Source organism: Podarcis cretensis, assembly GCF_951804945.1.
Source record: "Podarcis cretensis genome assembly, chromosome: 9".
Classification (NCBI taxonomy): domain Eukaryota; kingdom Metazoa; phylum Chordata; class Lepidosauria; order Squamata; family Lacertidae; genus Podarcis; species Podarcis cretensis.
Genome location: NC_137178.1, coordinates 60,918,916 through 60,934,602, shown reverse-complemented (window position 1 = coordinate 60,934,602; position 15,687 = coordinate 60,918,916). Strand labels below are relative to the sequence as shown.

The 15,687-nt window shown below is 44.0% G+C and overlaps 1 protein-coding gene across 4 annotated transcripts in view; it reads left to right on the top strand.

Annotated features, from left to right (window-relative positions):
* Positions 1–15,687, top strand: part of GABRG1 (gamma-aminobutyric acid type A receptor subunit gamma1) — a 77,799-nt gene that overhangs the window by 29,750 nt on the left and 32,362 nt on the right. For all 4 annotated transcript variants that reach the window (XM_079989800.1, XM_079989801.1, XM_079989802.1 and 1 more), the window contains exons 2-3: positions 48–196; positions 4,444–4,511. In XM_079989800.1, the coding sequence (XP_079845926.1) occupies positions 48–196; positions 4,444–4,511 (217 nt within the window). The remainder of the gene's footprint in view (positions 1–47; positions 197–4,443; positions 4,512–15,687) is intronic.

The following is a 15,687-nucleotide window of genomic DNA, read 5'->3' as shown; positions in this document are numbered from 1 at the left end:
AGTTCCATTATTTTCCCTCTCCCAACCTTTCATTGAACTACCATTAGCATGGATAAAGCAGATGATGAAGATGACGAAGACCTAACTGTGAACAAAACATGGGTGCTTGCTCCAAAGATTCACGAAGGAGATGTCACTCATATACTGAACTCTTTACTCCAGGGCTATGATAATAAACTCCGACCAGATATTGGAGGTAAGTGGTATTAAAATTTCAGTTTTAAAAGAATATATATTGAATACATCTTGGCAATAGCTGTTTTTGTTCTTGACATATCTTGGCAGCATACTGGATCAGGCCTCTAATTCTGGGATAATTGTGCTCCGAGCCCCAAAACGCATCCCCCATGGAAATACAGTGGAGACAGAATTTAGTTTAAATGTTAATGGGCAAATTTTGGCCACAACTTTATTAAATACACAAATGTGACTGGTATTGACTTAGGCATTGGTATCAAAACTATAATTGGCTCCTGCCCCACCCTAGCAGGAAGCCTGGAAGGGTAAACTACCAGCAGGGGGAGCTCCATCAATGTATATTGACTGGTGCTCACCCCTGGGGTTCCCGGGGGTCGTGGCATGGCCCTAGACCCTCTCCAGGCTTCAGACGAGATCCGGACCCCCGGATTCCTTTAACGGAATATCCTATTAATTGGAGGGGCAGGTGATGGCCGCACCTCCCCTCCCCACATTCCCCTAAACCAATGCCTAACCGCCAAACCTTACAAAGTTGTGACGATTGCTAAGAGGTAGGCAAAAACCAAGTGGCCACAGCCAATCTGCCACATTGGACAAAATTCCTACCCGGCTCCCATTCCAAAACAGGCGACCAACCGAAGTCCAAAGCAAGGCCAAACATGACCTAATTAACGGGTGGGTGGGCGGGTGTTCGGCAGCGTGAAGCAAAAGCAGGTCCCAACGTTGCACAGCCAAATAAATATCCCCAGCCCCCAACTTTGCTAGGCTGCTGATTGGCTAAAGGCCATTGGCTTAACTGTGGCATCACCGGCTTGGAGTGGGGCAAGCCCCGCCCACAAGCCAATTGGGGGAAGAGTTTCAGGGCCGAGCACAACATGGGCCCCCTGTTAGGAGAATCTAACTTATCACAAAGTGTCTGTTTAATGTAATGCATGTAAGACCTGCTAGTGGAACACTCATTATCCAAAATTTCAGTTATCCAAACAAAAACAATTATACCCAAACCTCACTACAACAACTGAGGGTTCAGATATCTGAACAGCTGGGATTTGCCCACTTCCTTACTTGTTTGTGCTTTGCTGGTCAGCGGCAGCCATATTGGGCCGAAACCATGGAGGGAGAAGGAGAGTTTGGACAAATCGGTCTTTCCTTGTTTGCCTTTTGCTGGTTGACTGCAGCAGTTTCTGGCAGAAACCAGGGCCGGGAGGGAGATACAGCAAATTAGAAATGTTCCCATAGGAAATAGTGGAAACCCTCAGCGCATTATGTGAACACTTGCCTAATGAACAATTTTTTGGGAATGCATTGCGTTTGGAAAGTCGGACCTGTGTGTCTATTAAAAGCAGAGATTCAATATACTGATTTTATTGTAAAGTTACTCCTGGCTTCTCTACAACCCCCATAGTCCAGATGAAAAGACAAACAAATCACTAAACTCTTCCGTGCTGAAAGTTCCTCTTTTGATTACACTTCTTTAATTGCTTAATGGATCATAGTCACATTTCTATCCTATCTTGCACAAAGGGAAAGCAACCTGAAGCCACACACCTACCCCCCCCCCCATTGCAGCAATGAACTCTGTTTACATACGATACCTGAAAAATAATTAAGGTCTGCTTTCAAAGTGAGGAACCACCTTTCTTATGGCACAAGGAGATAGGCTCAAATGACAACTGTTGCTCATTAGCTATTGAGGTTATCTGGCGATGACATTGATTACATTGCTACCCACCCCATTTTGTTAGATTTGGGGTGGGCTGTGAAATGTGTATTATAGTTTTTAAAGTTTACGTGTATGACCCAGGTGGCTCCCGGGCAGAGAGAAATTCACAATTAAATGAATTATTGCTCAGGCAGACAAGGACAGGGGAGTGGGCCAGTGAAGATATTTTCTTTGAAGTTAAGTTTGAAAATACTCTGCAACATAACAATTAAGTTCTGAGTCACTGTTCTTTCATATAAGTGATTGATTTTGTGCCCGGTGTAGTGTATTGATCAAGAGTCTAGCTGAAAAGATATTAATAAACCTGAGTTGTGCTTTGGTCGGGATACAATTACGAGGGCTGAAGAAGCTAATGGATTTTCTAAGCCTATCTTTGCTAAGAACATATTGAGAGGAAAGAATTGGTTTTATGTTTTCAATGTATTAATTTGCAGGCTGCATAATTAGTGGTGCGTTTGATTGGTTTTACCCATTTGTTACTTTTATGCATTAATCATAATTTGGAGTATGAATGCTTGCCATCCGCTCCCCGTGCCCCAGCTTTAATAGCTTAAAAAAACCTATCTTTCCCTCCAGTGTTTTAATATGATCCATGTTAATAAACAATATTTTACATCAACTAAGGTTGCAATCCTACAGTACTTGCCTAGGAATAAGACCCATTCAATTCAGTGAGACTTCTGTGTGCATTGGGTCTGAACATAGAGGAGCAAAGTTTTACATGAGGTGTTCCACCAAGCATGGTGCTTATATTAAGAACATTTTTAAGTTGATAAATTACAGGTGTTTGGCCTGATCTAGGTAAAGGTAAAGGTAAAGGTACCCCTGCCCGTACGGGCCAGTCTTGACAGACTCTGGGGTTGTGCGCCCATCTCACTCAAGAGGCCAGGGGCCAGCGCTGTCCGGAGACACTTCCGGGTCACGTGGCCAGCGTGACATCGCTGCTCTGGCCAGAGCCAGAGCCGCACACGGAAACGCCGTTTACCTTCCCGCTGGCAAGCGGCCCCTATTTATCTACTTGCACCTGGAGGTGCTTTCGAACTGCTAGGTTGGCAGGCGCTGGGACCGAGCAGCGGGAGCGCACCCCGCCGCAGGGATTTGAACCGCCGACCTTTCGATCGGCAAGTCCTAGGCGCTGAGGCTTTAACCCACAGCACCACCTGCGTCCCTGATCTACCCCCTCCCAAATGTGCAGAGCAGTAGGCAAGCAACTCTGTGTTTTCAGGAGGAGATGCTGACTGGCACTGAATAGTGCTAATCCTTTCTCTTCTTCCTCTGCCAACCTTCTGCAGGGATGCTGCTGATATGCCAGCAAAACCTCTGCCTAGCTGGCTACATTATATAGCAGGGAACCCTTCCATGCACCATATATGGGCATTCAACAGCTGTTTTCTCTATGTGCTCCTCTAATGTTCCATGTTGGAGTACATAGGGAACTCCCCTATACCATCAGACTATTGGTCCATGTAGCCTTTTATACCCTTGTGCAAATTAATTGAAACAAACAATGTAGTTTATTGTACAAACCTCACATATACATGTACAAAACTCACATATACCGTACATACATTAGTAACAGATATGACCTCCGCTATTTTTAAGCAGTATTTGTACACGGTTTGGCATGGAGTCTACTAGGTTCGAACAGTCACTGTTGATTTTCAGATCCCTGTACCACACTTGAACCAGCGCCTGAATGAGCTTCTCCATAGTTGTACAGACTACAGCACAGAGGCGACTTTTGCATATAGCCCACAAATTCTCAATGGGATTTACGTCCGGGGAATTCCCTGGCCAATCAAGTACCTGTATTTGCTGCTCTGTCATGAATTTCTTCACCACTTTTGATGTGTGACAGGGGGCTAGGTCCTAGTGCAATATCCCAGTACCATCAGGATACCTCTTTTCCAGCTCTGGAATAACTCTCTTTCGTAGAACCTCACTGTATTGTGGCGAGCGCATCATTCCTTCTACTGGCTGCAGGCTTCTGACACCATAATGATCAACTGACTTTTTGTGTTTGTTTTGAGTACAGGATTACGAGTCAGTTAGAAAACATGCTTTGTTTCAATTAATTTGCACAAGGGTGTATTGTGTATTCTGAGTGACACCTGTTTCTCAGGGTCCTAGGTGCATCATCATTTACCTGTTCCATTGTAACCTGGAGTTAAGGGGTACTGAACCTGAGACCTTGGGCTTGCAGAGCTTGAGTTCCCATAGAATAGTCTGCTGTGGGCCTGGAGAGCAGTGGTCAACTGGATGCCAGCATGAGGTGTGGAATGGTACCCCATTGTTAAAAATGGCCAGACATGTTGCAGTGTGCCCAGCATAGTAGTCTTGCATACCACCTGAAGGCCAATACCAGGCTGTGTACAATGCCCATGAAGCTGTGTGTCCACAGAAAGGGATGCATTAGGAAGACTAATGGTGTGGTCTTCTATTGATTCACAAAAAAATTGCATTACTAGACAACAAAGGAAGCACTGCATTTCACATGGAATTATGCTTACTGTTTTGTTTAGTGAGAACTACAGTAATTGAAACTGATGTCTATGTTAACAGCATTGGTCCGGTCGATCCAATTAATATGGTAAGTTTATGATTATAATAGAACTTACAAGGTAAGATTATTTTTTTATATCCATCTGCTTTCCAGTGCCTCTCACACTATCAAGAGATAAGTTAACCTTGTGCTTTGAAAAGCGACTATTATTTTGACTGAGATAGCTGAGACATCAAGTATTCTGTAAGAAGCTATTTTGTTATCAAGGAAAATCTAACCGAATTAAGAGTCATAGAAGACAAAGGCAACATTTGAAATAGAACTACGCTAACCTTATTCAAATGACTCCCTTTTACTTCGTATCCTCCTGATAATCTGGAAATGACTGCTTGGCAGATCAAAACTAAATTAGGCTAAAATGGAATATGATCTAAGTATATTTAAATACCAACAGATGCTGTTTAGGTACTTATGCTGTTAAAATATGCAAGGTAGGAAAACTTGCATGCTGCTGAAGCTTTAGTAAGGTAGCTTTTGACTTCCAATTTGGGACTGAGGCAGTTTTGACTGTAGGAGGGTGACCAACATTCTGATCATACTGTGATCATACTGTGCTTTAGAACCCTCATTTGCTAGGATTCTAAAATATGCAAAAGAGCACCCTCTAATTTGTGGAGGGTGATCAGAAGGGTCACTGTGACCCCACTTTACATGTTTGTTTAACACTAATATAGAATGTGTAAAGAGGGCTTTCATCTTTGTGAATTCTGATACAGACTTGTCCTGAGATTCACGACTTCTGGACTAAAACGACATTGCTGTCAATCAGATTTTTCACTTCTCTGAATGTTGTAGCGCAGTTGTTGCTGCTGTTGCTGCTGTTGTTTTAAGAAAATCAAAATGTATTTTAAAATGTGTATTTTGAGATATAATACTTTCAGATATGTTATTTAGATGTGAATTTTCATGAATATTTTTTTTTAATTGAAGATTAATGCAAAAATGGAACACAAGTCATCAAATGGTGGCATTGTCCATCCCTAGTAATGATCTCCTCTGAGCACAGCTCTGGACAGCTCTGTGTGTTCTCTCTCTCTCTCTCTCTCTCTCTCTTTCTCTCTCTCTCTCTCTCTCTCTCTGTGTGTGTGTGTGTACATCTTGTAGCTACACTGACTCCCATGGCCATAGGAAGAAAACCTATGGATCATGCATAATGCCTTTGACACCCCTAAATAATTATTTAAGGTAAAACCTTCAATACTGAATAGCAACCATGGCTCAGAAAGCTGTGTTTGTAGTAAACCACCCTGAGAGGAGCTATTCAGATTGAGAGAGTTTAGAAATTTTAAAATAAAGAAAGAAAAGTAAGTGTTCAGCGGGGTGGGGTGGGGGAAAAAAAACCCTGACACAAACTGGATTGATTTTTGTCAAGGTGTTAAGTGTCTGCCTATTTCTCTTTGCTTCAACAATCTATATGCAGCAAACTTTTACGAGAATTCATTGAGTTTGTTTCCATGTTTTTGGCTGCATAGTTATTCAGCAAGGTGATTATGTTAGCGTTCAGGGATTGATGCCAAACACCGTAGTTCACAGCTTACATTTTCAAAGCATTCAAAATAGATGATAATTTCCAGGTAAGAGTTTTGTTTCCTAAAATATTTTGATAACTTTGCATAACACTTAGCTGTAAGTGGGAATAGTTAGTGCTAAAAGATTAATTACTTCAATAAATTACCATAAGACCTTGAAATAATTTTTAGATTCATTTCTGGGTTTTTGCCAACTTTTGCAGTTGGCTTGTTTTGAAAAGCTACCCCAAATATTTACCCCCAAAGCCTTCCGAGCTCTCTTTCACACCATTTTTCCAGGTCAGTTATGGTCAAAATTTTGTTCTGGATTCATCGTTACTCAATATATTTTCCCTCTTGAATCATTTATTTTATGTTGTTGTTTCTCATTGTTGTCTTTTCCACAGTATAATATTGTATCCTTATTCAGAGGCATCTCATTTTTAGGATTTGAAGGGGAAATGTTGTGGAAGACAGAGTCCAGGGAAAGGGACAAATATGGTGGGTGGTAGAGTGACCACCAGGTGGGCGCGGGTGGTGCTGTGGTCTAAACCACAGAGCCTAGGGCTTGCCGATCGGAAGGTTGCCGGTTCAAATCCCCGCGACGGGGTGAGCTCCTGTTGCTCGGTCCCCGCTCCTGCCCACCTAGCAGTTCGAAAGCACGTCAAAGTGCAAGTAGATAAATAGGTACTGCTCCGGTGGGAAGGTAAACGGTGTTTCCGTGCACTGCTCTGGTTCGCCAGAAGCGGCTTAGTCATGCTGGTCACATGACCCGGAAGCTGTACGCCGGCTCCCTCGGCCAATAAAGTGAGATGAGTGCCGCAACCCCAGAGTCGGTCATGACTGTGTTGGTTTCTGCTCTCTTCACTGTGCAGCGAAGTGCTTGTCACGAGGCAATGTTTACATTCCAGTCAGAGTTGCTGTTGGAGTTTCTCACGGGAAAGGAGACTGGATGTGACGTACACTGGTTTCCTGTTTTTCACAGTGTTTCTCTCCGTGCTTCAGAGGAGAGAGGTTGCTTTCTGTGCTCTGGCAGAGGCAAGATGTTTTTCTGTAATCTACCAGCTTTGAAGTGTAAATAAAGTAATATAGAGTATGTGGCACGTACTCCTCATCATTCCGCTGTGCTTGGGACACTGCAAATTGAACATTCCTGGTTATCGGCCCAGAACAACGCAATCAATCTGACGGATGGACTTTGGAGTGCCGGCAAATAATGCAAAGGAATGCAGAGGGACGGATCGGACGATATCTCTGCGTGTCAGGATGATTGATGAGAGGTATGTTGCTCATGCTCCGGGCAGCCTGCCAGCTCCTAATTAATGGCTTTATGGCTGGACTCTGAACTTTTAATGGCCATTTTGCCGGGCACGGGCAAAGGCTCAAAGGAACAAGCTCCTATGCTGGGGAAAACCGAAAGTACCTTTTAAAAGTGCCTTTGGAATGAGGTTTGAGGCAGCTGCAGTTAAGCAGAGTGGCACAGGCTCACAGGCAGAGGCTGTTTTGAACTTGCTTTTGGAATGAAGCAGCACAGACGCAGCTTGTATAAAGCAGCTTGATTTAATGCAGCAGAGATGATGCAGAAGGCTAATGCCAGAGTCATGATGGCTAGCTGCAGAAGGCTGGCTGATGCAAATGGGGAATCTGATGCCAATCAGCCACATGCTCAGCTCAGAGTAGCCTGTGATACTGCCGTGATTCAGAATGAAGCAAACCGCCAGGGTGATAGCTGCATGGGTAAGGGGGAGTCTTCACAGACGTCATCCCAGAGTGCAGTGGAACCACCAGATGGCGCCAAAGCTTTGAAGGCAGTGAAATGCTACTCGTGTGGACGTCTAGGCCATATGAAGAGGGAATGCAAATATCCCAGGGCCAAGACAGAGCAGCGCAGCGAAAGCTCATCGCGTGGAAAAGGCCAAAGCAAAGGCAAAGGTCCGGTGTCCAGGACAACGCAGCACAAGGCAATGGTCTCACGCTTCACTCCAAAGGTTGCAAAGGTCCAGACGATGTCTAGATCTTTCTTCGTTGTTGATTCGGCTGCAACGCACCACATGTGCAACGATAAGTGACTGTTCGTGTCTTTTACACCGCAGGAAGGTGCAATTCACCAGGCGGATGACCACACAATCCCCAGTAAAGGCTACGGAACTGTTGTTCTTCACAGTTTGGACTTATCGATACAGGATGTGCTTTACGTACCAGATGCCAAACATAATCTGCTCAGCGTTGGACAGCTGAATGAGCAGAAAATTGACGTTTCCTTTAAGAACAAAAGGTGCATCATCACAAAGAAAAATGATTATGTATTGCATGCTGAATATGTTGATCGTTTGTATGTTTTGTATTTTGATGATGATGTGCAGGATGAAACTTGTTGCATTGCAGGTTCTAACAAAAGTTTGCATGCAGAATGTATTCACGATTTTCATCGGAAATTTGGTCATTTGCATTTTGAGGCAGTATCTAAAATGCCTGCCTTGGTTGAAGGTATGACTATTAAACCCTGCAGGTACCACATGAAGTGCAAGGCATGCGCAGCAAACAAGGTGAAAATGGCTGCGAAAGGAAAGGTGTCTAGTAGGCAAACTACAGAACCATACCAGGTTGTTCATGCTGATTTGGTTGGACCACTAGCGCCCTCTTTGGGTGGAAATAGGTACTTCATGGTTCTCATTGATGCATTTTCCAGGTATATTTATGTGTATAATCTCAAGCAGAAATCAGAGGCTTTTCCAAGGTTCAAGGAATTCTGTGCTTGGTTGGAAAATGTGCATGGTAAGAAGATAAAAATTCTTTTCACTGATCGCGGGGGGGGGAATTCACTTCTCAGCAGTTTGAAGCTTTTCTGACTGAGAAAGGAATTCAACACGATTTGTCTAGTCCTCGCTCGCCATGGCAGAATGGACTTTGCGAGAGGGCAAATCAAACATTGCTTCAAGGGTTAAAAACCTTGCTGCATGATGCAAATCTTCCGGAGAGTTATTGGGCCGAAGCTCTCTCGTGTTTCACTTACAGTTATAATCGCAGGTTGTCTTCAGCGATTGGTTGTACCCCCTATGAGAAGATGTTTGGCAAAAAGCCATACATCAAACACATGAAAATTTTTGGTTCTGACATGTGGGTTCACTCACCACAAAGCTCCAAGTTAGACAAGCGTGGTTTGCATGGTATCTTTCTAGGTTATCAGAAAGGGTCTTACAGAATAATGATGACTGACTCAAAGACAATTAAGCTCACAAGAAGTGTCGAGTACAATGCCAAGTGGGGGGAGAATGTGGGAATTTTCCAATGTTATCCTGAAGACAGTGATGAGACTGAGGATAGTCAAAAGCAACCGCAACAACCCACACCCACTGATGAAGGTTCTGATTCTGAGTCTGAAACTGAATCGGGTGATTCAGAGGATTTCAAGAGTGCGAAAACCTCTATGCGACCCTCTGAAAGCTCTGATCAAGAATTGGAGGAACCATTGTTCACAATAGGCCACTTTTCTCCTAAGAAGGAAGAGGAGAGTGTTGAAGACTTAAGGCTAATTCGTAGGTCACAAAGAGCCACAAAAGGTAGACCTCCAAAGAGATTTGCTGATGAGTTTGCCAAGATAGCAGTAACAGCTGTTAAAAGCTCCAAGAAGGTATTTGAACCTTCAAGTTTCCAAGAAATCCAGGATTTGGATTCAAAGGAAGCTGAGCCATGGTTAAATGCCATGAAGGCTGAGCTTGATTCCTTAGGAACAAAACATGGGACCTTGTTCCAGTAGTTCCAGGAATGAAACTGCTTGGAAGCAAATGGGTCTTCAAAGCGAAGACAGATCAAAATGGCAAGATAGTCAGACACAAAGCCAGATTGGTAGCCAGAGGTTTTGCACAGGTACCAGGTGAAGACTATCACGAGACCTACTCACCCACAGTGAGGTATGAGAGCATTAGGCTTATGCTCAAGCTAGCTGCAGAGGAGAATTTACACATTAGTCACCACGATGTGAATACAGCTTTTCTGTACGGATCTCTAGGTGAATCTCTTTATATGCTTCCACCTGATGGCGTACAGGTAAAACAGGGATTTGTTTGTGCTCTGAAAAAGTCCCTTTATGGTCTCAAACAAAGTGCACGGTGTTGGCACACAAAACTCACTGAAGTATTGTTTTCTCTAGGTTTTAAGCAAGGGAAAGCTGATCCATGTGCATTTGTCAAAGAGGAGGGGCAAAAGAAACTGTATTGTTTGTTTTATGTTGATGATCTTTTATTCTTTTGGGAAGATGTCACAATGTACAATAACGCCCTAGCTCAACTGAAAGAACACTTTGACATGAAAGATCTTGGTGAGGTAAACAACTACCTATCTCTTGAAATAGAGAGAGATCAAGCTGGTAACATTCTAGTACACCAGTCACGGAAAATTGCTGATGTCTTAAGCAAACTAAACCTGATAGATGCTAACCCTGTAGACACACCGATGACAACAGGTTATCAGGTAGATGACACTGAAGAAGCATTTTCTGACACTACACTGTACAGAAGTGTGCTAGGCAAGCTAAACTTCATTGCCAGATGTTCAAGACCAGACATTGCTGTTAGCTGTAATTTGCTAAGCAGACAAGTCAACAATCCTACTGTTAAGGATTGGAAAGCTCTGAAATGCGTAGCGCGGTATTTGAAAGGCACTATGCATTACAGACTGAGATTTAACAATCAGAAGTCTGGTGGTCTTGAGATATTTGCAGATGCAAGTTTTGGAAGTGACACTACAGACAGGAAAAGCACGTCTGGAGTTTGCTATATGTACAATCAGGGTCTATTTGATTGGTCATGCAAGAAGCAAACAACAGTTAGCTTAAGTACTTGTGAAGCTGAACTGAATGCACTGTCTTATTCACTGAAAGATTGTGAATGGTTGTTACAATTGTGCAAAGACATGAAAATTCCTGTCAAATGTCCAATCCAGGTTTACCAGGACAACAAAGCATGTTTGGCTTTGCTGAATTCTGAAGGTTGTAAGCAAAGCACGAAGCACTTGCAATTGAAGGTGCAACATGCTAGGGAACGTATTCAGAGGGGACTCGTAACGGTGTCCTATATGCCAGGTAATGAAATTCCTGCTGATGTATTGTCCAAGATTGTATCAAGGGATCAACACTGTACCTATGTGCAGAAGTTGGGTTTGTACTGATATTGTACGAACACGCTGCCCAGTGATGTTCACAGAAAGGGGGAGGATGTTGGTTTCTGCTCTCTTCACTGTGCAGCGAAGTGCTTGTCACGAGGCAATGTTTACATTCCAGTCAGAGTTGCTGTTGGAGTTTCTCACGGGAAAGGAGACTGGATGTGACGTACACTGGTTTCCTGTTTTTCACAGTGTTTCTCTCCGTGCTTCAGAGGAGAGAGGTTGCTTTCTCTGCTCCGGCAGAGGCAAGATGTTTTTCTGTAATCTACCAGCTTTGAAGTGTAAATAAAGTAATATAGAGTATGTGGCACGTACTCCTCATCATTCCGCTGTGCTTGGGACACTGCAAATTCAACAGACTGGACCTAATGGTCAGGGGTCCCTTTACCTTTACTTAGCGTGACCACTAGATGCCTTTTTTAAAACAGGTATTTCTTTATCAGCATTCATGATACTTATCCCAGGGTGGCTTACAGTGCAATTTAAAACAAAACAGTAAGATGTACAACAAACCAATTAGAGTTCCCAGAGGAAAGGCATAAATGAAGAGGCCCAGGCCAGAGAGCACATACGGTTCAGCTCCTGATAACAGCAGACTGAGAGGACTCTGTTGCTATATATTTGATACCATTTTTAAATTGGGCACCTTAGCAAAAAGGCAGTATACAAATGCAATCTATCAATCAAAGAAATCAATAACACAATTAGTGCACTACTCAGTGGGCTGCCCATCTAACATTGGTCCGAGTCCGAGTAGACCCACTGAAATTAATGAACGTGACAAACATGACAATGGGTCATGGGAATTAATGGGAAATTAATTGGCAGCTGGGATGGCGTTATAGGTGCAAACCATCTTGTGAGCAACCTGGAGGCTGAATTCTGCGCCAGCTGAAGTTTCCAAGCTGCCTTCAGAGGCAGCCCCACGTATGACCTAGAGGTTACCAGAGCATAGATGACAGAAGTTCCATTGAATTCAATGAAATTTATTTCCAGATAAGGGTATACAGGATTGCACCCTATAGCAAATCCCTGTGCAGAATTATGTACTGTAAGAAAGTTTACCACAAATCCCTCAAACATTTTAGTTTGTCATAAATGTGTGAGTCTTCAGGCAATCAGACTTTTAAAAGATAAAAGGTAAAGGGACCCCTGACTATTAGGTCCAGTTGTGACCGACTCTGGAGTTGCGGCACTCATCTTGCTTTATTGGCCGAGGGAGCCGGCATACAGCTTCCGTATCATGTGGCCAGCAGGACTATGCCGCTTCTGGCGAACCAGAGCAATGCACGGAAACGCCGTTTACCTTCCCGCCAGAGCGGTACCCATTTATCTACTTGCACTTTGACGTGCTTTCGAACTGCTAGGTTGGCAGGAGCAGGGACCAAGCAACGGGAGCTCACCCTGTGGCGGGGATTTCAACCGCCGACCTTCTGATCAGCAAGGTGGTTTGACCCACAGCGCCACCCACGTCCCTAATCAGCACCTTTATATTTTACCAAAAGCAAAAGGTGCAGTATCTAGGGAAGAGATAGCCCTCCAGATATTATGAATCACAATTCCCAGTAGCCCCAGCCAAGATGGCCAATTGTCAGGGATAATAGGAGTTGCAGTCTAACAACAAGCTGAAGGGCGCTACAGTGTTGGCTACCCCTGACCTAAAGTAACATGACTACTCAGAAGCACGGAGTGGGGGTCATGCTTTTAGTTCTCCCCTGATGTCACTTCTTTGTATCTCAACAATCATGCCATGTGTGGATGTCTCTAAAGAAAGCCCAAAGCAAGTCTTTCTCCTTAAGAGTAAAGGCTCCATGCGGTCAGGGCACCTGAGGAGGACTGGTGGGAGTTGCAGCCCAAAATATTTGGAGGATACGAGGTTTGAGGAAGGCTCATCTACACAATCATGTACTACCTGTGAATAGGGCTTTAGCGTTGTATCTTTTTCATTAAAAAAACTCCAGTACCTTGCAAAACTGATGTTTTTGTGAACTCTTTTAATAAAATGACAGGGTAGTATAGCATCTTTATCCTGTACGTGACTGAGGTGCCCCTGAAGGTCATTGTAATTTATGTCTAATGAGGTCTGTCCGTGATAATCACAACGTGAGATACTTGTAGGTCTTGGTTTCTTATCACTTCCTAAATTAGACACCTCTTCACAGAAATACCCTTAATTTAAACTTGGTATAAAATCATGCTTCATTGATAGCATCTATCTTGAATTCCTTGTGAGCTGCTTCAGGATGCTTGCTCCAGAACTGGAATTCTGGGGGATTTGGCAGTTTTCTAAAGAAGCAGCCTTTCTTCATGCTAGGCTCATGCAGGCATCCTTCTTATACTACAGTGGTACCTCGGGTTAAGTACTTAATTCGTTCCGGAGGTCCGTAAATAACCTGAAACTGTTCTTAACCTGAAGCACCACTTTAGCTAATGGGGCCTCCTGCTGCCGCCGCACCGCCGGAGCACAATTTCTGTTCTCATCCTGAAGCAAAGTTCTTAACCTGAAGCACTATTTCTGGGTTAGCGGAGTCTGTAACCTGAAGCGTATGTAACCTGAAGCGTATGTAACCTGAGGTACCACTGTAGTCCCAAAACATCTGGAGGGCCAAGTTTGGCCGTGCCTGGTCTAGGGACAGGAAAATAATTTGGTCTTCTTTTTGCAGTGGCTCATCCCGGCCTGGTGTTTCAAAACTTGCTTCTGGATCGGACCACAAGTCTCATTCCAGTTATGCACTTCTTTGGGTTTTACTATTCTTTTTCACTGTGCAGAAAGTGTGCACAAAAAGACCTATTTTATGTAAAAGCTGTGTGAAGAAATGCATATAGAAAGTGTATATTTTATTTAAAAACTGTGGGTTTTACATAAAACATTGATCACAAAATTCTTGCAGTGGCACACAACAGGACGGAATGGAATGGAACGGAACAGAGTTATGGCTGAGTGCCAGCAAGATTAAAGGAAACAGTATTAGCTACTAAGCCCATCCCTATTACAGTGGTGCCCCGCAAGACGAACGCCTTGCAAGACGGAAAACCCGCTAGACGAAAGGGTTTTCTGCTTTGGAGGCGCTTCGCAAAACGAATTTCCCTATGGGCTTGCTTCGCAAGACGAAAATGTCTTGCGAGTTCCTGCGGGGTTTTTTCCCTCCTCCCCCTTTTCCTAAGCCGCTAAGCCGCTTATCAGCTGATCCACTGATAAGCCGCTTAACAGCTGATCCGCTAAAAGCCGCTAAACCGCTAATAACGCTAATCTGCTAAGCTGTCAATGGGCTTGCTTCGCAAGACGAAAAAACCGCTATACGAAGAGCCTCACGGAACGGATTAATTTCATCTTGCGAGGCACCACTGTAAAGACTTCAACACGTTTAAGTGACTGTGCTCTGTGTGGATCAAGGAGGTGGCCTTCAGACACAATAAATTCTAGTGCTGTCACTCAACAAAGTTTGTTTACTTGATGTTTACAGCACAGCCTGCCTCCTAAATCATGCTTATGTGCTCAAGGTTGGAGATGCAAGAATGGAAAAACAATGAAGAAAACTGTCAGTCCATTCTAGCTTGTGTGGCTTGTTTACTTTACATAATGTTCTTCATTATGCTGCAAGGTAGTGGGAGAGAAATGTTTGTTTGTGTGAAGATTTCAAGAGTTTCAATGTGTGCCTGTGCACTGTACGTAGATGCACCTAGAACAAGTTTGTCCAATCCACTTCTAAGGCCATTGAAAAACCTGTCACATCTTAGCCCTCTTCAGGCATTCCAGCGAAGGCCATGTAAACACTTGAGGCAGTGAGGAAGAGTATGCTAGCTCCATCTCTTTCTTCTCTGTCCCCATCTCCTTCCAACTTGTGGAAGGTGAAGGCTTTTCTGTGCTCATGGAGACTGCTGCAGTTTGGATCCTATTCAACTCAGTACATAACACAGACTTCCTGTTTTAGGACCTTGGAAAACTGACTGGCCAGCTGGTCATTACAGATAAGGGCTGCATCCGGCCTCCCACCACAGAGACTTTGTAAGCCCTCCAGGGCAACAGCAAAACCTGTCACCTGCTTCTGCTCCCCCCACAGGCACAATGGATGGCTACCTTACCTTGGCAGGCTTCAACATCTACCTGTTACCACAGGCACTCACCCTGAATGTAGGCCTGCTCCATCTGTCTGATGAAGTGGCTCAGCAGGCAAGGAGCTGTATGCATGTGGCAATAGAAAGGGCTTAGGCACATACCTACAGGACCTACCCCCAAACTCTGGTGGTGGTGGTGACCAGCTCCCCTTCCACCCTGATGCTGTGCATCAGGCAAGTTCAAAGGTGACAACAAAGAGTCAGGTGAGGCAGTCAGTGATGGCTCTGCTAAACTTGGGTTTGTGAGAGGGGATGGAAATCGGCTCCCATAACCTATGTTCTGCCATAGTGAAATGGGTAGGGAAAACATTGGTGCATTATGGGTTATTTATTTGAAAAGTTCCCCTTGAAGTCAGAAAGTATGAAATTTCTTGCACTAAGTCTGCATCTGTTCTACAGTTTTGTCATTGACCAATGTG